A 22,430-nucleotide genomic window follows, 5' to 3' on the forward strand; every position below is an offset into this window, starting at 1 on the left:
CACCATGCGCCTAAGGCCCCTGCTGCTCCTCAGGCAAAACAAGGGACGAGCTTTGACTAGCTCCAGCAGAGCATAGCTGCAGTAAAAGTGTTTGTCCCAGACAACTTGCTGGTCGGGGGAGAGGCTGAAATTCTTTCATCAAAGGTGGCCTTTTATAACCTCCGACTAGTGGGTTCTTCAGATGTCTTGGATACGCCCTCAATTGACATCTCAAACCTCCAAATTGCCCACCAAGAGCTCATTCATTCATCTCTCAGCACAGGCAGGAACTTGCAGAGGAACTCTCCACCCTTCTAAAGGCCAATGCTGTGAAACCTGTTCTACCAGGGGAAGAAGGGCAGGGGTTCTATTCTAGCTACTTCCTTATGCAGAAGAAGAGAAGAGTACACATCCCATCCTAGACTTAAGGGTCAAATTCCTAGTTTGAGAAAAGTTCAGGATGCTTTCCCTGGGCACCCTTCTCCCAGTTCTTTAGAAAAAACGATTGGCTATGCTCTCTGGACTTAAAGGACACATATGCTCCCATCCATCTCACCGGAAGTATCTTCAATTTCGGCTGGGAACACATCACTTTCGGTACCGTGTGTGGCCTTTTGGCCTTGTGTCAGCTCCCAGGGTCTTCACCAAGTGTCAACAGTAGTTGCAGCATTGCTACGCAAACTGGGAGTCCATATGTTCCCATATATCGACGATTGGCTGGTAAAGAGCACCTCGGAGGATAGTGCTCAGGAGTCCATGTGGATGACTGTTTGGGTCCTGAAGCTACTAGGGTTCATTTTAAACTACCCCAAGTCCCATCTCTGTCCTATCCAGCGATTGGGTTTCATAGGAGCCCTACTCGACACACAGAGTGTTCGAGCCTACATCCTGGAGATGAGCAGCAATCTTGTCTCACTCACATCCAAGGTTCGTGCCTCTCAGCAGGTCACAGCTCGGCAGATGTTGAGATTGTTGGGCCACTTGGATTCCACAGTGTGCATTACACCCTTGACACGTTTTCACATGAGATCAGCTCAGTGAACCCTAGCTTCTCAGTGGTATCAAGCCATGGGGAGTCTAGAAGATGTCATCCAAGTGTCCCCAGAGCTTGTACGCTCTCTTCAGTGATGGACAATTAGATCCAAATTAACTCTGGGACTTCCGTTCCAAGTTCCTCAGCCACAAAAAGTGCTGATGATGGATGCATCTCTCCTGGGATGGGGAGTTCATGTAGATGGGCTTCACACACAAGGTGCTTGGTCTTCCCAGGAAGCTTATCTTCAGATCAATCTTCTGGAGCTTCGAGCGATCTGGAACGCTGTAAAAGCTTTCAGAGATTGGCTATCTCGCCAAATTGTTCTCATCCAAACAGACAATCAGATTTTAATGTATTACACCAACAGTCAGGGGGGCACCAGATCACGCGTTCTGGGTCAGGAGGCCGTCCGGATGTGGCATTGGGCTCCCCAGCATGGCATGTTCCTTCGAGCCACTTACCTGGGGGGCGCAATCAATACCCTGGCCGACAGGCTGAGCAGAATATTGCAGCTTCACGAGTGGTCTCTCAATATGGACATAGCCAACAAGATCTTCCGAGCGTGGGGCACTCCCTCAGTGGATCTTTTTGCCACTCAGATCAACCACAAGGTCCCTCAGTTCTGTTCCAGGCTTTAGGCCCATAACAGTCTAGCGTCAGATGCTTTCCTTCTCAGTTGGGGGACAGGTCTTCTGTATGCATATCTTCTAAATACCTCTAGTGGGAAAATCTTTGTTGAAACTCAATCAAGACCACGGAACCATGATTCTGATCGTGCCGTACTGACCATGACAGATATGGTTCCCTCTTCTTCTGGAGTTATCCTCTGAAGAATCGTGGAGATTGGAGTGTTTTCTGACCCTCACTACTCAGAACGAGGGGTTACTTCTACATCCCAACCATCAGTCTCTGGCTCTCATAGCTTGGATGTTGAGAGCCTAGAATTTGCTTCCTTTGGTCTCTCGGAGGGTGTTTCCCATGTTTTGCTGACTTCCAGGAAAGATTTCACTAAGAGGTGTTACTCTTTTAAATGGAGGAGGCTTGCTGTCTGGTGTGAGAGCAAGGCCCTAGATCCCCTTACTTGTCCTACACAGACCTTGTGTTCTGCCCTAGTTTTACAGCCTGCTTCACCGACTACTCAGTAATTACCGTGGATTCTTTTGGATTCGTATTAGGTAGATGAGACTTCTATTAGAGGTTCTAAAATACACAATGATTTAGCTCTATACACAATGATTAGCTATATAACTGAAAAGAAACAATAATACCTATCTATAAACAATCTTTACATCACTGGTTCCTACATCCAAGCAATGCTAGGAGTTTCTAGACCAGGAAAAGAAGGAATAAACAATCATTATACATACATCATCATTGGTCCTTAATCTCTACATCCAGGCTTTTTGCATCAGCTGAGAGAAGCCACTTTTTCAGCAAAGCTGGAGTCTGACTAGGAGTCTGGTTCTACGCGATGTGTCCACACATAGATGAGCTTCCAGCTTCACTGTAAAAGGCCCCATTTTTTTATTAGGCTTAGAACTCATGTTCAGAGCTAAGGAAAATTACAGAATGCCTGAGAATTTCTCTGTTTAGGTAAACAAGCCATACTGTGGAAATGTGGTCACATGTTTCTCAATCCAGGTGGCTGGTCTGAACTCGAAACAAGCTCCACCTCTCCCTTCACATACCAAATTAATTAGAGCTGTGTCTTATCTTCTACATTCCAACCTATTTTCATACAATCAAAGTTAAACAATCATTTTTAAACAGAATTACTTCTAATCAAAAATACAGACCCCAAGTGCAATGTCGGTCAAGGCAGAGTTACATAGTAACATAGTAGATGACGGCAGAAAAAGACCTGCACGGTCCATCCAGTCTGACCAACAAGATAAACTCATATGTGCTACTTTTTGTGTATACCTTACCTTGATTTGTACCTGTCCTTTTCAGGGCACAGACCATATAAGTCTGCCCAGCACTATCCCCGCCTCCCAACCACCAGCCCCGCCTCCCACCACTGGCTCTGGCACAGACCGTAAAAGTCTGCCCAGCACTATCCCCGCCTCCCAACCACCAGTCCCGCCTCCCACCACCGGCTCTGGCACAGACCGTATAAGTCTGCCCAGCACCATCCCGGCCTCCCGCCACCGGCTCTGCCACCCAATCTCGGCTAAGCTCCTTAGGATCCATTCCTTCTGAACAGGATTCCTTTATGTTTCACTTCTATTATACCCTGTTTAAATATCTTCTACACTTGTCAGAATCTGGTCTCAAGACCAACTTCGTAAGGGTTCACTTTAGTGTGATTAGTGCTTGTCATCAACGTGTAAAAGATAAACCCATCTCTGGACAGCCTCTAGTTGTTCGTTTCATGAAAGGTTTGCTTTTGTCAAAGTCTTCTGTCAAACCTCCACCAGTGTCATGGGATCTCAACGTCCTCACCCAGCTGATGAAAGCTCCTTTTGAGCCACTGAATTCCTGACATCTGAAGTACTTGACCTGGAAGGTCATTTTCTTGGTGGCTGGTACTTCAGCTCATAGGGTCAGTGAGCTTCAGGCCTTAGTGGTGGATGCACCTTATAACTAAGTTTCATCACAACAGAGTAGTCCTCTGCACGCACCCTAAGTTCTTGCCGAAAATAGTGTCAAAGTTCCATCTGAAGTCAGTTGTCTTGCCAACATTATTTCCCTGTCCTCATGCCCATCCTGGCAAAAACAGCTTGCACACCTTGGATTACAAGAGAGCATTGGCCTACTACATGAAGTGCACAAGGCACCACAGACAGTCCACCTAGCTTTTTGTTTCTTTTGATCCCAACAGGATGGGGGGGGGGGGGGCTCCAATGGGAAATAAACCATTTTGATTTGAATGGCAGATTGCATTTCCTTCCCTTATGCCCAGTCTGGGCTGGCCTTGGAGGGTCATGTCACGGCTCATAATGTCAGAGCCATGGTTGCGTCAGTAGCCTATTTGAGATCAGCCTCCATTGAAGAGTCAACACATTTACATCAGACAACTGCCTTGAGCAGGATACCCGAAGCCACAATTAGTTAAGGCAGACAGTGTTGCAGAATCTGTTTGGGGTCTAGAATCCAACTCCACCCTCCTAGGCCCATTTTATTCTGTTCCAGGCTGCACTCTAATTCAGATTGTACATAGTTTCAGGTTAACCTTTGTTATGTCTTCGCCGTTGAGAGGCTCAATTGACCAGTGTTTGTTGTTTTTGGTGAGCCTGGATGCTAGGGATTCCCCACTTGTGAGAATTATAAGCCTGCTTGGCCTCGGAGAAAGCGAAGATACTTACCTGTATTAGGTATTCTCCGAGGACAGCAGGCTTTATATTCTCACAATCCCACTTTCCCTTGGAGTTGTCTCCTTTAATCATTTTACTTTATTTTCTGCTATAAAACTGAGGAGACCGCATTCAGGCAATGGGCGGGAAGGCACTCACACATGCAGGGAGAAGCGCAGCTTGCGCTTCACAAAACTCTTTTTTAGCTATTGCATTTCCAGACCGGACAACACGTATTGTCATCACCCACTACTTGTGAGAATTTAAAGCCTTCTGTCCTTGGAGCATACCTGCTTACAGGTAAGTATCTTTGCTTTCCCTCTGTACATCACTTTTCACTTCACATTAAATTTCATCTGCCGTTTTGATTTCTAGTCTCTTAGTGTCAAAGGATCATAGTAACATAGTAGATGACGGCAGAAAAAGACCTGCATGGTCCATCCAGTCTGCCCACAAGATAAATTCATATGTGTATACCTTACCTTGATTTGTACCTGTTTTTTTCAGGGCACAGACTGTATAAGTCTGCCCAGCACGATTCCCCGCCTCCCAACCACCAGTCCTGCCTCCCATCACCGGCTCTGGAACAGACCGTATAAGTCTGCTGTCCACTATCCTCGCCTCTCAACCACCAACCCCTCTTCCCCCCACCTGCTCCGCCACCCAATTTCGGCTAAGCTTCTGAGGATCCATTCCTTCTGCACAGGATTCCTTTATGTATATCCCACGCATGTTTGAATTCCGTTACCGTTTTCATCTCCACCACCTCCCGCGGGAGGGCATTCCAAGCATCCACCACCCTCTCTGTGAAAAAATACTTCCTGACATCTTTCCTGAGTTTGCCCCCCTTCAATCTCATTTCATGTCCTCTCGTTCTACCGCCTTCCCATCTCTGGAAAAGATTTGTTTGCGGATTAATACCTTTCAAATATTTGAACGTCTGTATCATATCACCCCTGTTCCTCCTTTCCTCCAGGGTATACATGTTCAGATCAGCAAGTCTCTCTTCATACGTCTTGGAACGCAAATGCCATACCATTCTTGTAGCTTTTCTTTGCACCGCTTCCATTTTTTTAACATCCTTCGCAAGGTACGGCCTCCAAAACTGAACACAATACTCCAGGTGGGGCCTCACCAACGACTTGTATAGGGGCATCAACACTTCCTTTCTTCTGCTGATCACACCTCTCTGTATACAGCCTAGCAACCTTCTAGCTACGGCCACCGCCTTGTCACACTGTTTCGTCACCTTCAGATCCTCGGATACTATCACCCCAAGATCCCTCTCCCCCTCAGTACCTATCAGACTCTCACCGCCTAACACATAAGTCTCTCGTGGGTTTCTACTCCCTAAGTGCATCACTTTGCATTTCTTCGCATTGAATTTTAATTGCCAAACCTTAGACCATTCTTCTAGCTTCCTCAGACCCTTTTTCATGCTTTCCACTCCCGGGTGTCCACTGTATTGCAAATCTTAGTATCATCCGCAAATAGGCAAACTTTACCTTCTAACCCTTCGGCAATGTCACTCACAAATATATTGAACAGAATTGGCCCCAGCACCGATCCCTGAGGCACTCCACTACTCACCTTTCCCTCCTCCAAGCGAACTCCATTTACCACCACCCTCTGTCGTCTGTCCGTCAACCAGTTCCTAATCCAGTTCACCACTTCGGGACCTATCTTCAGCCCATCGAGTTTATTTAAAAGTCTCCTGTGGGGAACCGTGTCAAAAGCTTTGCTAAAATCTAGTAGATTACGTCTACAGCATGTCGATGATTCAATTCTCCAGTTACCCAATCAAAGAATTCATTGAGATTCGTTTGGCACGATTTCCCTCTGGTAAAACCATGTTGTCTCGGATCTTGCAACTTATTGGCTTCCAAGAAATTCACTATCCTTTCCTTCAGCATCGCTTCCATTACTTTTTCAATAACTGAAGTGAGGCTTACCGGTCTGTAGTTTCCAGTTTCTTCCCTATCACCACTTTTGTGAAGAGGGGCCACATCCGCCGTTCTCCAATCCCTCGGAACCTCTACCGTCTCCAAGGATTTATTAAACAAATCTTTAAGAGGACCTGCCAGAACCTCTTTGAGCTCCCTCAATATTCTGGGGTGGATCCCGTCTGGTCCCATGGCTTTGTCCACCTTTAGCTTTCCAAGTTGTTGATACACACTCTCTTCCATGAACGGTGCTCTATCCACTCCATTCTCAGGTGTACTTTTGCCAGTCCCTCTCGGTCCTTCTCCAGGATTTTCTTCTGTGAAAACAGAACAAAAGTATCTATTTAGCAAATTGGCTTTTTCTTCATCATTATCTACATAGCGTTTCGCTGTATCTTTTAGTCTCACAATTCCCTTTTTAGTCATTCTCCTTTCACTAATATATCTGAAGAAATTTTTGTCGCCCCTCCTTACATTTCTAGCCATTTGTTCTTCCGCTTGCGCCTTTGCCAGACGTACCTCTCTCTTGGCTTCTTTCAGTTTCATCCGGTATTCCTCCCCGTGTTCCTCTTCTTGAGATTTTCTATATTTCTGGAACGCCAACTCTTTAGCCTTTATTTTCTCAGCTTGCTTGGAGAACCATATCGGTTTCCTTTTTCTCTTGCTTGTATTTACTCTCCTTACATAAAGGTCTGTGGCCCTATTTATTACTTCTTTCAGCCTGGACCACTGTCCTTCCACTTCTTGTACATCCTCCCAGCCCATCAGCTCCTTCCTCAGGTATTCCTCCATTTTACTAAAGTCAGCATGCTTGAAATCCAGGACTTTGAGTTTAGAGTGGCTGCCCTCCACTTCAGCTGTCATATCAAACCAAACCGTTTGATGGTCGCTGCTTCCCACTCGGACATTTGACACACTATCCCCATTTGTGAGCACCAGATCCAGCGTTGCTCCCTCCCTCGTGGGTTCCGTTACAATTTTTCTGAGCAGAGCACTTTGGAAAGCATCCACGATCTCTCTACTTCTTTCCGATTTCACAGACGGAACCTTCCAGTCTACATCCAGCAGATAGAAATCTCCCATTAACAGAACCTCTTTTTTCTTTCCTAATTTTTGAATATCTGCGATCAGATCTTTATCTAGTTCTTTCTGAAAATCTTCACAATCCTCTGACATTTTGATCACCTGACTTGTCACTCCTTTCTCTAGATTATCTACTATAATAAAACGCACCCTCAACGTTCTGAGGACACTGACGTCACTGCAGGCACTCAGACACCGGTTCGTAAGTTCATGGTGGTGAAGCCAGAACACTCACTATGTCTCCATGCCCCGTCCTCGCGTCACATGTGATGACGTCGAGGGTGGAACATGTACACAACCACGCAAATGAACGAACGGAGAGTAGTACTACTCCTCCCCTTCCAATGAATCACAGCTGCCGAGGACGTGCCCATCACCCCGCCCCTTTCGCGCCATCGCCCCGCCCCGATAACGCTAGCACCCCGCCCCCGGTCGCCCCCTCTTCTCCCCATCACCTCCCCTACCCTTACGCTACTATCCCTGGTGATCTAGAGGTACCTGTTTGCTTGGGGCAGGAAAGAAAGAGCCCCCTGCTTTTCTGCCCGGAGCGCTGCTGCTAGCTGCCCTGCTGCATCCTCTGTGAGTCGGGCTCTCTGCGTTTCAAAATGGCTGCCGAGAGTTGAAGCAGCCTCGCGAGACTTCAACTCTCGGCGGCCATTTTGAAACGCCGAGAGCCGGACTCGCACAGGATGCAGCAGGGCAGCTACCAGCAGCGCTACGGGCAGGAAAGAGGGGGCTCTTTCTTTCCTGCCCCGAGCGAACAGGTACCTCTACACTACCAGGGATACTAGTGTAAGAGGAGGAGAAGGGAGTCCCGTGCCCGCTAGCGCCCGTTTCATGACAGGCAGAAACTGGCCTTTTTTACTAGTTTATTAATATTAGGGCTACATTTCAATTAAAAATTTCAATCCCTGATTAATTGTGAGATTAAAAGATGCCTCCAGCACCTTACTTCTGCCTGTGTCCATCTCTTTCTCCTGCCCCCTAGTCCAACATCTCTCTCTCCTCCCCCCCCCCCCCCCCCCGGGTCCAGTGTCTTACCCTCTCACCTCGCTCCCTATTGCCCCTCCCCAGTCTAACATCTCTCCCTCTCTTCTCCCCCTGTCCCCCCCCCCCCAAGTCCAACATCTCTCTCTCTCTGTGATCCCCCAGTCCTACATCTCTCTTTCATATTCCCTCTGTTCCAACATTTCTCCTTCCTTGTCCCCATCTCACCCTCTCTTCTTGCCCACCCCCTGATCCCAACATTGTATACTCTCCACTTTCTTGACTCACCCCGGGTCCTAACATCGCTCTATCTCTGCTCCACCCCCAGGTCCTAACATTGCCTTCTCTATGCTCCCCAGCCTCCTCATCAACCCAACGTCTCCCCCCTTCGAATCCCAACATCGCTCTCTTTCTGCTCCCGTGCCCACATACCTTCCAAGTTTCCTAGATAACAGCAACAGTGCAGCAACATCTATAGGCTGCCTGTTGGCTGCTCCAGAGGCTGCCCCTGACCCATCCCCTTCTGATGCAATTTACTGTTTCCTCAGAGGCTGGAATGGGTCAGGGGGAGCCTACAATGCAGGTAGCCTATAGATGTTGCTGTGCTGCCACTGCACTCTAAGGAATTTGGAACGTAGGTGGGAGCTGAAGAGGGAGGGAAGTGCAGGGTGGGGGCGATTAATTTTATAGCCATGATTAATTTTTTAAAATCGCTGTTAATAAATAAATTAAGCACGCCATTAACGAGGACCAGCTGAGTTATCTTACCAAAATAGTTTTTTCAGAATAAACCAGCTGAGAACAATACTACCTTCAGAACAGCACTGTGCAGTATTTATGTTTTTATTTTTGTTACATTTGTACCCCGCACTTTTTCCCACTCATGGCAGGCTCAATGCGGCAGGCAATGGAGGGTTAAGTGACTTGCCCAGAGTCACAAGGAGCTGTCTGTGCCGGGAATCGAACTCAGTTCCTCAGTTCCCCAGGACCAAAGTCCACCACCCTAACCACTAGGCCGCTCCTCCACTCTGAGTGCCTGCAGTGACGTCAGTGTCCTCAGAACGTTGAGGGTGCGTTTTATTATAGTAATCTAGGTTTAATAGTATCACAGTTGGACCAGTATAACATATTGTATCTTGGTATATTTGTTCAACTACAAAAAAAAAAAAAAAGCTTCTGTTACTACAAAATACAGCAGTTTGATTTTCAGGCAGCATAAATTTGATCATGCTACACTGTTATTGAGAGCACTTCACTGCCTTTCTGTCCATGATTGTGCTGAATTCAAGTCCTCTTGTATCATTTTTAAAATACAGCATGGCCTGGTTTCTATCTATCTGACTAGATTCAATTTTGTCCCAACATCCATTCATGGAAGTCGTATACTTGACCATCAGACTCCGATACAAAGCAATTCCGGAAACATCTTTCATATTCCGTCAATACAAATCAGGAATAGTGTTCTCACAGCTATAAAACAAACTTCAATGTATTTCCTTCTCGCAAAAATTTGAAACAACCTTTTCTTCCAGAAATACTTGTGTGAAAGCAGCTGCTAATTACTACCTCCTTGTCATGGTTTATGTTATAGATTTTTTGTTTTTTATATTCTTTGTAAATGGCTTTGGACTTTATTGAGGCACCATTTAGAGTACTGTGTGCAATTCTGGAGACCGCACCTACAGAAAGATATAAACAGGATGGAGTCAGTCCAGAGGGCGGCTACAAAATTGGTAATCGGTCACCATCATAAAGCATATAGGTACAGCCTTATGAACCTCAACATTTATATTCTGGAAGAGGGGGGATATGATAGAGATGTTTAAATACCTCAGTTGCGTTAATGTACAGGATATGAGCGTTTTTCAAATGAAGGAAAACTCTGGTATGAGAGGGCATATGATGGTTAAGAGGAAATAGACTTAGGAGGAATCTAAGAAAATACTCTTTCATTGAAAGAGTGGTGGATGCATGAAATGGCCTCCCGGTAGAGATCGTGGAGAGAAGGACTGTGTCAGAATTTAAGAAAGCATAGGACAGGCATGTGGGATCCCTTAGGAAAAGGAGGAGTTAGTGGTTAGTAAGGATGGATAGACTGGATGGGCCGTTTGGTCCTTTTTTGCCATCATGTTTCTATAGTGTCATACATGGTTTATTGGGACAGAATCAGCATGGGTTCAGTCAAGGGAAGTCTTACCTCACTAATTTGCTTCATTTCTTTGAAGGTGTGAATAAACATGTGGATAAAGGGGAGTCTGTTGATGTAATATATCTAGATTTTCAGAAAGCTTTTGACAGTTTCTCATGAGAGACTCCTGAGAAAATTAAAAACCTATGGGATAGGAGGCACATCCATTCTTACTTTAATACTGGTACCATCAGACTACTGGTGCAATCCCTAGTTCTCTCAAATTAGATTATTGCAATGTTATTTACTCGGGTTGTAAGGCGCAGGTCCTAAAATGGCTCTAAACTGTACAAAACACAGCTTCTCGATTTATCTTCAAAGTACTCCATTTTGAGTGAGCCACTCCTTTATTAATCAGGCTACACTTGCTTCCCATCAAAGCCAGAATCTCATTTAAGCTGTGTACATCAGATACTGAATGAACTGGTTCCAGACTATATGAATCATTTAATAGAAATATCATTACATAAAGCCTTCATTGATGCCAGGGACCTTCTTATACTTCGCCCACCAAAGTTCAAAAATGTTGTATAAAAATCAGTACTTTCCACTGATTTCACCTGTATTGAACCAAAATGTTGGAACTCATCCTAACTACCTACAATTCCAAACATTGTCAAAAACTCATTTCTTTACAAACTCATTTCAGAACTCATTACATTAATCAATATAGCAAATGTTCTGTGACAATCCTATCTCTTTTCCACCTTCTGAATGAATTAATTACGTACATCACCTGCAGTTTATTCGCTAATATGTTTTTCTCAGCCACTTTTTCATTCTACTTCAATGTTGCTGTATCTCATACTATACGTTTATACATATAACTGTAAGCCACACTGAACTCGAGCCTATTTTTGGGATAATGTGGGATTATAAATGTAATAAATAAATAAATGTTCTGTTGTGGATTACGACCTGATTAATGGAGAGAAAACAGAGGGTAGGGTTGAATGGCCATTTTTCTCAGTAGAGGAAGGTGAATAGTGGAGTGCAGCAGGGATCTGTATTGGGACTGGTGCTATTTATAAATCAGGATGACAAGTGAGGTGATTAAATTTGCAGATGACACAAAAATATTCAAGGTTGTTAAAACACATTTGGACTATGAACAATTACAGGAAGACTTTAGAAAATTGCATCCAGATGGCAGGTGAAATTTAATGTGGACAAATGCAAAGTGATTTACATTGGGAAGAATAATCTGAATCATAGTTAACTGATGCTAGGGTCCAACTTAGGAGTAAGCACCCAAGCAAAAGATATAGGTGTCACCGCAAACAATACATTGAAATCTGCCTAGTGTTTGGCAGTGGCAGTCAAAACAGCAAATAGGATGCTAGGAATTTTAGGAAAAGGATGGAAAATATGACAAATAATAATATAATGTCTCTGTATCTTTCCACGGTGCAACTACAACTTGAGTATTGCGTGCAATTGTGGTCTTCGTATCTCAAAAAAGATATAGCGGAATTAGAAAAGGTTCAAAGAAGAGCAACCAACATGATAAAGGGGATGGAACTCCTCTCATATGAGGAAAGACTAAAGAGGTTAGGGCTCTTCAGCTTGGAAAATAGACATCTGAGAGGGGATATGATTGAAATTTGCAGAATCATGAGTAATGTTGAGTGGGTAAAAGTGAATAGATTTTTAACTCTTTCAAAAAGTAAAAAGACCATAAGCAGTCTGAAAAACTTACATGTTTGAATTTCTGTAGCTTTTTAATTTTTTCACATAAAATTGTTTGCTCTAACGGAGGGAGTCCTAAGGGTGCGCTAGTGTTTTTAGCGCACGCTGATTAGGATGTGCTAAACACTAGAGACGCCCATAAAAATATATGGGCATCGCTAGCGTTTAGTGTGTCCTAATCATTAGCATGTACTAAAAACACTAGCACGCCTTAATAAAAGACCCCCAGAGTTCATTAAAACCTCATTTTTTGATTCTGGTGATGTTAGTCACCTTTTCCCAGAGATGGTCACATGTGTTCTTTGCCCATCAGCATAGATGTTGAAGTCTCCCAGAACATTTAAGGTCAAGGAGTTAGCTAGGTGTACAAAAAAAAAAAAAGAGGGGTGGGGAAGGTTTAAGACAGGTTCCTGGGATGGGGATGGAGAGCCATAAATTATTATCCAGGCAGACTTAAGGAAATGCACTGCTTAGCCCTGGGTATGAGCAGCATGAAATCTATCTACTCTTTGGGATCCTGCCAGGCACTTCTGACCGGATTGAGCAAGATGCTGGACTTGAAGGAACTGACCCCAGGCTTAGGGTGAGGCTGAATTTACAAATTCCAATAAAGTATCTTCAGGTGAATCTGCTTCACAATATATCATACAGGTTGCCAATTTTTTTTTATTTTACCAAACTGAATAATAAATTTAAAATCTTTACTTCCTTTGAAAGCCACACTTTTTTATAACAAAGTTGGTGGTATAAAGAGTAGCTGTGGGTTAGATCTGGGTGAAAGTGCCTCCTACCATGCCTTCAAGATAAGGTAAGAGAGTATATGTTCCTGCTAATGAGTCAGGACTTCATGAATATTAATACTCTGAGAGCATGCAGGCTGGGCTCTGACTCCATTATTTGAACGAGTTAATCTGTCAGGTAAAGTAAGATTATTAGGGTCCACCCATTGTTTAATTGGACCCAGTAACTGCAGTAGGTTATGACACTACTAGTAGAGCACAGAGTAGGGTTAGAAGACCTGCCCTAGCCATCAGCTAATAGAGGAGTTTCATTAGCTGATGGCTAGGGCAGGTCTTCTAACCCTAATCCAGAGAACTTCCAAAAACCCTGGGAGGAAATGTATTCTTTCTCAGTCTGGCTGCATTCATTCATTGTCCTATATTTTCTAGCATTCCTTTATATAATGCCTGTTTGTGCTCTCTTTTAGGTATTCCTGGTGCTCTCTGTCCAGCTTCTGGTGACATTTGCATTTGTTGCAATTTTCACCTTTGTGGATGGTGTGAAATTGTACGTCAAGACAAATGCCTGGACATATTATGTCTCCTACGCCGTCTTCTTCATCTCGCTGTTAGTGCTAAGCTGCTGTGGAGAGTTCAGACGCAAACACCCCTGGAATCTGGTGGCTCTGGTGAGGCTCGATGCTCCTCCCTAGCCTCTGTGCAATATGTCTGCTCCTTCAAAATTGCATTCTGACTTTGTCTCTCTCTCCTTTTTAGTCTATTTTGACTCTTAGCCTGTCGTACATGGTTGGAATGATCGCCAGTTTCTATAACACAGATTCCGTTATCATGGCTGTTGGCATTACAGTAGTTGTCTGCTTCACTGTGGTTATTTTTTCCCTCCAGGTGAGATCTTGTGTTTTATCTTAAGTACAGTACATTCTAGTCCTCCTACTTCAGACCCTGGACTATACCTTGGGTCCTTCTCTGTCAGATCCTGAGATGCTCTTCACTGTATAGTAGATAATGCAGTGTACCCTAGAAATTACTTTGGGTATATCCTCAGATTTAATTTAACTTTATAAAAAAAAAAACCATATCCTGCAACTGGGGCTGAGTCTGTTCTATTCAGATTACAAAAATGAGGCTTGCTTTTCTGAAGAAGGCTGTTTATAGCTATTCTGCAGCTGTTTCAGATTCTTTCATTTGTAATCTTTCAGTTTGTATTTTGTATTTTTTTATCTTTTCTTTACTTTATATTCTTTAATTTTTTTAGGGCTGCATTTTGATTAAAATTTGTAATCTCAATTAATGGTATGTTGTTTATTTTATTCCCCCCCCCCCCCCCCCCCCACTGCATCTCCTTGCGATTCTGGGCACTGGAGGGTTAAGTGACTTGCCCAAATTCACAAGAAGCTGCAGTAGGAAAGAAAAAAATATTACATAACTTTAATCGCAATTAAAATTTTAATCAAAATGCAGCCCTAAAAAAATGTGAGATACCATGAAATAGTTATAACTAATTGTCAACGCTACATGTGCTCAAGCTGATGTATTTATGCGGCCTGTCTTTGTGTCCTCAGACCAAGTATGACTTCACTTCCTGCATGGGTGTGCTGTTGGTCTGCGTGGTCGTACTCTTCATTTTCGGCATCCTCTGTATCTTTATCCGGGACAGAATCTTGCATATAGTGTACGCGGCACTGGGGGCGCTGCTCTTCACCTGCGTAAGTCATTTCATACCATTCTTTCTTTATGGTTTCTGTCTTTCACTAGCACAAAAGTCACCAAGGGTGACAGAACAAAAGAACCCCTACGAAAGAACCAGTGAATCTGTTACACACAATATTTATTATTAGAACAGACTTCTGATTTCCTGGTTCTTTCGAAAAGCTATCCATTTACCCTACTCCCTTGAACTTTAATGTTTTTCACTATTCATATCCTACAGATCTTGTGCTTCTCAGGACAGTGTCTCCAGATGGGTTAGCTTTTGGCATAGCATCTGAGGAATGAACCTCACTTATTAAGCCCATTATATATTGGATAAGAGCTCAGTCCCTCTCTAACTTATTCTGGTGGGCATCTTCAGGATAATATTTTGGTCTCTGTTTTTGTTACATATAGTGGATCAGAGTGAAGGGAGAGTGAAAGACCATGATGTCCAGCCTTCGCTAGTTCCCATTCTGTGATACAGACAAACCCCTTTGGTGTCCCAAAATAAGAACACTTGGGTTTAGCCCATAAACAGATCCTGATACTTACTAAACTTGCTGTCCTCCAGAAACTAATAAATCACCTCTGGGATCTCCTTCCCGAGCTCAGGGCAAGTTAAATAGAGGTATATGAGTTATTTCCTTGCCCGATTGATAAACTGCTTGTCTAACAGCTAAATTACTTCTCCACTCCCAGACAAAATGACTGCCAGCATGGTTTCATAATGAAGCAAAAGGGGCAGTGAAAGCCAAAGGGCATTTTTCAGAAAACGGAAAACAAACTGAAATGAGGAAACTAGAGATGAGGATAAGCGTTGGCAAGTTAAATAGAAAGCAGTAATAAAGCAGAGCAAGAGAGACTTTGAAAAAAAACTTACCATAGAGACAAGAACTAATATTAAAAACTTTTTCAACTACATTCAAAGCAAAAAGCCTGTGAAGGAATCAGTTGGATGATCAAGGAGTAAAAAGAGTGCTTAGGAAGTGGACTGTAAGAGCACTCAGTAACTGTGTGATTCCGTGGACTGGCTGGTTAACATTGGGGCCAGTACAGAGACGCTCTTAATTACTTTATTAACAGAAATAAGACAACCTTTGGCAATTGGTAGAAATGTTGTATTGCTGCAATTTGAAATCTCTGCAGCATTCGATGCAGTAGATTATGACCTGTTACTATACAGACTGAGTGAGTTAGGATTAACAAGGTCAGTTTTTAATTGGTTGTCAGTTTTTTTTAAGGCCAAAACAAACAGTGGATCCAAAAGAGTCCTCTCACAAGTGGTGTTTTCTTAAACAAGGTCTTTATTTCAAATCAATAAAAGCAACCCGACACGAATCGTGTTTCAGCCGTAAAGGCCTGCGTCAGGCTGATTGTTCTCACAAACCCGCCCTCCTCCCCTTTGGAGTTGTTCTTTCTTTTCATCTTTGCTTTTTGATCTAACTGATGTCCCTGCGCAATGGGCAGGAAGATGGCCACGCATGCACGCGACCGAAGGCTCTAGCAAACTTTTGTTGCTAGGAAGATTTCCGGACTTCAGGGCTGCCGTGGGCGTCACCCATCAGTGAGAACAATCAGCCTGCTGCCTCGGAGAATACCTGCTACAGGTATGTATCTTCGCTATTCTAAGCTAACATTTGAACATCTGATAAATGGGCTAGTCAAGAAATATTTTTTTGTATTGTGTTGCTTAAAATCCATTATATCAAGTTTTGAGTCCTGAACGTTTTAGGACTATTGCCCAGGCTGATTTACTCCCACACTTAGATTATTGTAATTCTCTTTACTGCTCTGTTACTTTACAGCTTAAAAAAAAAAAACCTTCAGTTACTTCAAAATACTTCAGCCAGATTAATATGCAGGGTAGGGAGGTATTTGGAAATGTCTCCATTGCTGATGAATTGCACTGGCTTAAAGTAGAAGGCCACTCACACGTATGGTTTATAAAAGTGTTTATGGGCTTAATGCGGAAACAGTAGGTCAGCTTCTAATTTTGTCTAATTGTAGACCCCACTTGAGAAGTGGGAAAATATTATTAGATTTACCATCTATGAAGAATATTACCTGCAAATCAGTTAGAAACATAGAAATGTGACGACAGATAAGGGCCAAATGGCCTATCCAGTCTGCCCATCCTCAGTAACCACTAACTCTTTCTTTTCCTAAGAGATCCCGTGTGCTTCTCCCGTGCTTTCTTAAATTCTGACATACTTTTGATTTCCAGATAGTGTTACATTTTGGAATAGTATTCCTATTCAAATCTGTTTAATTACTCCTTATATATTGTTTAGGAAGGCTCTTAAAACTTACCTTTTTTCCAGTTAGCAACAGTGATTTTAAGTCTTTTAATTATGTGATTTTTTTTATATATTGTTAAGTTTTCATTCTGTGAGTACTGTAATTCTTTCAACTGTTGAAACTTCTTCATTGTAATCCACCTTGTAGCATTTGTGAAAGGTGGAAAAGAAGTCTGTGAATACAATACAATACAACATGAGTAGACGAAGACAGTGTGTTAGATAATTTCCTCACAATAGTGAAAAGCTCTTTTGAAGCCAAACCTGCTTTTTCAGTAGATTGAACCTAGTAATCCTCCTTCACCTTCAAAGTAGCATCTTGCAAAGATATCAGACAAGACTTATAATCAGCCATTGTGTGGTAGTCTGGACAGTTTTGCCATATGCGTATTCTTTCTTACGTAATAATTGTTTATGTAATGTAATTTGTTCAGAAAACGCAAGGCTTAACATGACTACAATTATATGTATTTCTTTTAAAGGGGCAAAATAATCTAGCGAATTTGAGAGAGAAGAAAACCAGTTGTTTTTTGCTTCTGTTAATGAAAGATCTTCAGAACATTGTAGCTGAGGAACTGTAGGCATGCTAGAGGTACTTGTATCAGAGAGCATTACCAGTTAGCAATACTATGACTCGTGTCTAGGGAGGTGTACCTCTGTAGTCCGAATGACAAGCTAGCTGTTATAAAAGAAACCATGCCACAGATGGAATATATTATTATTTATTATGTAAAGAAAAATATATATAAACAGTACTGAAGCAAAATGCCAAGCAAAATACAAAAATAACTTGCTATAAAAATAGATTGTCACCAGTATAAATAATACAGTACGATTATCCTAACGAACTAACTAAAGGAGTGATTACACAACCCAGTACAATCCTGAAATCCTAATAATTCTTATAAGAACTTGCTACACGTCTTATGCAAAATACAGTGATCAGCTGAATACACAGACCAGAAGTCCTGACGTAAACCTATCTGTCTCAGACAAACTAAGGACTAATTATCCCCGACCATAGGTAATATATCCTGTTATCTCACCTTGCCGTCTGTCACGGACTCCCAATGGTATAGAAGCGGAGTTCCTCAGAGTCTCGCTGAAAACCTCAGCGAACCTCCCAGTCCAGGAATAAGGTCCAAGAGCTGAATTCTGGATGGTACAGTCTTATACAAGGCCTGATGTTGTAGCTGAGCAGGCCGTGTCAGTTGGTTACAAAGCACGCAGTTCACTGGTGTTAGGAAAATCAGTCTCTGGCTCTTCCGAGCGTTCTGTTCACCTGCCAATCCTCCGGTGTTTTTCTCTTCTGGTGTTCTCCCTCCAATTGAACTTTCTTCAGTCCAAACTTTTTGGTATCCCAGGGTCAGATGATACCTGTGAACCAATCATATACGATGACATAATGTCCAGCCAGCTTCATGGTCAAGAAGCGAGCCTTTGTTCAATGGTATGCAAACTCCCTGTCTGATCACCATACTCCTGGAGCCGTGTCTCTCTCTACTACAATGTTCCCAGGAGATAACGGGGCTAGTTTGCAACAAAGAATATGTCCTTGGATGAAGTAATCTTGCAATCCTCAGCAGTAATTTTCCTTTGCAAGAAAGCTGGATTGTGATAGTTACAGATGTATTCAGGTCATAGGCTGTAGAATCCATATTGTTATAAGAATGGTTCAGGCTTGTATAGGCCAAGACCAGCAAAGGTGAGATCTCAGGTAAATACCCCTACAGAACCCTCAAATCTTTTAATTCCAATATAGAAAATTGTCTTTGAGATTCAAATGTTGACAGTCCTTAAGTGAAAAAGGAAACCAACAAGTCAATACATAGTGATCTGACCAGGGTACAGGCTCAATATAGATTCTAACTTGATTATTAGAAGTTAATTTTACTGAAGAAAAAAAAAGATCTAATATGTGACCGCCCTTATGTATTGATTTAGATAGTAACTGTTCCCAACCCAAACTGGACGTAGTAGAAAGAAAATCAGCCACCATACTATGACTTTCCACCTGATCTACATGCAAATTAAAATCACCCAAAATAACCATATTTGAGGTAGGTAAATCATAGTAAACTGAATTATTCAAACAAAAATTAGTGAGTTTATCTTAAATTAAAAGTATATTCAAATCATTGGAAGCAATCCATAAGGATTCAGTCTCAGTAGAAAAACAAATTCTCTCTGAACAAAAACAGAATTCATCTTTAAAATAATTAAAAGTCCTCCCCCTCTTTTCCCTGATCTGGGCTGAGAAAAAAAATCTGATAACCGGATGGACAACTTTGCTTCAATATAACAGTCTCTGTCTCTAACAACCAAAATTGTGTACTACACAGAATGTCAGGACTGCGCCTAATTAAAAAAACGATAAATAATAGTGTTCTTGTTCCTCACTGAGCATGCATTCATCAGCACCAATTTACAAATAGTAACATAGCTGATCTGAGCAGTTGGCTGAGGCGTTATAGAAGTAAACAGTCTCTCTTACTATGTCTTTGTAGTTCTAAAGCACCATATTTACCCTGTCTTGTGCTAACTGGGATCTGATAGATCTCCATTTTAGGATCCGAGAATCTGGCCAAGTTCTACCACAGGCCTGTTCCCTATAGCTTAATGCCCAACTGTGATAGTTCTGAGAGAGTAGCCTGAAGTTAGTCCTATGGAAGATAGCTGGCTGGTAAGATGGATATTCTGGTGGCAGTGAGGCCGAGTACCCTTGCACTGGCAGCCACTTGGTATCTCCGGTACAGGCCCTCTCCCTATGGTTCGACGCCTGACTTTGGAAATTGGTCCTGAGAATGTAAACTCCACAGTAGTGCTCCCCAAGGAGCTCACTATAGCGCACCTTCCACTGTTGGCAGTCAGAAGGAGGTGCTGCTAATGTAAACAGCCTTTAGCTCTGCGCACCTCTGAAAGGAAGTAAGCCTTTGCCAACTAACAGTCTGCGCAGTGATGATGTGACTGGGCTGACCAGGCCCTCTGATGGGAAGACTACTTCCATATAGGTACAGCTGTATTCAGGCACTGCAACTTCCTGTTTCTGCGTAGATGTGATACAGCAGAGAGAAGGCCCAGAGCCAGCAGAAGGCAGCCTGTATGAATCGCTACTGCTGCCAATAAAGGAAGTTTGAAGGAACATGAGAGGATGGAAAGAGACAGGAAGACAGAGAGATGCTAGACCCATATGATGGGGTGAGGAGAGAGAGATACCAGATTGTGAGGGAGGGTTTACGCCTTTTCTGGGTGGGCCCTGGCTTGTTGGTGATCCACACTTACATTTAGAGGAGAAGATTGATAAGGATGCTGTTACTTTTGTTATTGCTGTGTATAATATAAATAGTCAAGATTTTTATTTAGAATGCACACTTTAATGGACATCGATTGGATGTTAGATGCTGTTATAGCATCAGTAGATTTGCTAGTCTTCCCTTTAATAACTGGTTGTATAGTATTTCCACTCATTTAGTAAGACCATTATCTTGTAGGTTTCACTATTCTGGTTCAGACTAAGACTGCTGCACTGAGAATTCTGCTTAGACAGAAATTGTTTAGAGAGAAGATGTATAAAGAGTTAATCTGACCATGAGCTTTTCTAGGGCTGGAGAGTCCTTTAGATCTGGCTGCTGTAACATATTTTGCAAAAGTCAGTAGATGTGGTTGTTGTTCCATGTGTGGTTAAAGACGGTATTTCATTTGAGAGCTGTGCCTAGGTATTTGGAGCAAGTAGCTCAACTTAAAAACATTTTGTTAACCTTTAGAACATCGTTGAAGATAATCTATGAAAGCAGAAGATAGGTTGAAATGGAGCATGTCAGTATTGAAACATAAATCTTTTATATCTAGAGGGTAAAACTAATTATTATTCAGCTCTTACTAGGGATAACTAGAATAATGTAAAGATGTTATTTAGGTTAGCTAAGGAAATGTCGTCTCAGAATAAGATGAAGTTGAAGATTTCATAGTACATGACGGCAGGTAAAGACCCACATGGTCCATTCAGCTTCCCAATAAGGTGGCCAGAGTTGCATCTGCCGCTCTGTGCAGGTTACACTCTGTCATAATCCAATTCTGGCACCGCAAATAGGGCAGTCACATAATCGTGAAAGAGTGATTTTATAATTTTGGTTGCAACATAGTCATATTCATTGCTAATACTTGATTAAACCAGCAATCGAAGAATGGAGGAGTAGTAGCCTAATAGTTAGTGCAGTGGGGAACTGGGTTCCAGCTGCAGCTCCTTGTAACCATGGGCAAGTCACTTAACCCTCCATTGCTCCACATACCAAAAGAGGGGTTTATGGTTGAGAATATTGGAACAGAGAATATACTACAGTTGGATTATTTGTGAGAGCGATTTTTGGCTGTGGAGGTGGATGGGATTCAGCATTTATTGAAAACAAATTTGCAAGGAATACGTCTGTATTAGATCCCTGTCTGACTGATTTGTTTGCGCACCCACCAGTTGAAATTCTTAGGTGGTAGATCCCATTTATTTAGTGCATTGAAGACTGGCTCTTTTCCAAGGACCACTGGAGATATATAGTATTGACACCTAAAGGGCAGATTTTGGATTCAAATTAGCCAGCTAGCTATACAATAATAACTGGTTTGTCACTGCAGGTCAGACTTTTGGAGGCGGTTATGGCTGTTCATTTGGGGTATTTCTTGGATTGTTTTGATTCTTTTACATCCATCTCAAGTTGGATTTCAATCCTTAAGAGTATGGAGACCTTGTTGGCAGCTTTGGTGTTTGAACTGAGGAAATTGTTAGAGGTAAACAAGATATTTTGTCAATGTCAATACAATTCTTATATACCGCATGAATTCCCTAATAGGGTCCAATGTGGTTTACATTACATAAAAAAACAATAAAATTAACATAGTACAATATATAGGAAAAACATTCTAGTTCTAAAGGTGATCTTCCAAGGAAAGCATTTAAGCAAACAAAAAGGTTTTAAGCTTCTTACGAAAGGACAAATAGGTAGATTCTGTTCTGATGATAGTGGGAAGAGAATTCCAATAAGGAATCATAAAACTGGAAAAGATGACCTGCCACCAGAGAAGGGCCAGAGACTGAGAGATCCTCCGCCTAAGTCGTCAACTCGGGGTGGCTCGGCCAGTCACATTCCTTGGAGCATGAACAGAGGGTACTGGAGCTACAGGTAGCATTGAATGAGCTAGTGCATCAAAGGGCCCTCAAATCGCAGACCTATTATAAGTATATGTTATATAAACATGAGAATAAGGGGGGATGCCTTCTCTCATGCCTCATAGCAGTAAAGAGGGGACATTTCAGAATACTGTTGATGAAGACAAACCAAGGCATTTCACACTGATCATCCGATCTGACGAAGAAGGGCAACCTTCGAAAGCTAATCAAGAAATGTATTAAGTTATGTCCAATAAAAAAGGTATCATCTTATTTTCTTTTCCATGTTTTATTTTGTTTGATTTCTATTGATAACACTGATCAGGAAATTTGTAATATTTT

At 42.5% G+C, this 22,430-nt stretch overlaps 1 protein-coding gene across 3 annotated transcripts in view; it reads left to right on the forward strand.

Moving 5' to 3' along the window:
• The window catches only part of GRINA (glutamate ionotropic receptor NMDA type subunit associated protein 1), a 146,244-nt gene that overhangs the window by 104,362 nt on the left and 19,452 nt on the right, over positions 1 to 22,430 (forward strand). For all 3 annotated transcript variants that reach the window (XM_030220597.1, XM_030220588.1, XM_030220604.1), the window contains 3 exons: positions 13,409 to 13,609; positions 13,698 to 13,826; positions 14,504 to 14,647. In XM_030220597.1, coding sequence (XP_030076457.1) covers positions 13,409 to 13,609; positions 13,698 to 13,826; positions 14,504 to 14,647 — 474 coding nt within the window. The remainder of the gene's footprint in view (positions 1 to 13,408; positions 13,610 to 13,697; positions 13,827 to 14,503; positions 14,648 to 22,430) is intronic.

The sequence above is a fragment of the Microcaecilia unicolor genome, chromosome 1 (genome assembly GCF_901765095.1).
Source record: "Microcaecilia unicolor chromosome 1, aMicUni1.1, whole genome shotgun sequence".
Taxonomy (NCBI): Eukaryota; Metazoa; Chordata; class Amphibia; order Gymnophiona; family Siphonopidae; genus Microcaecilia; species Microcaecilia unicolor.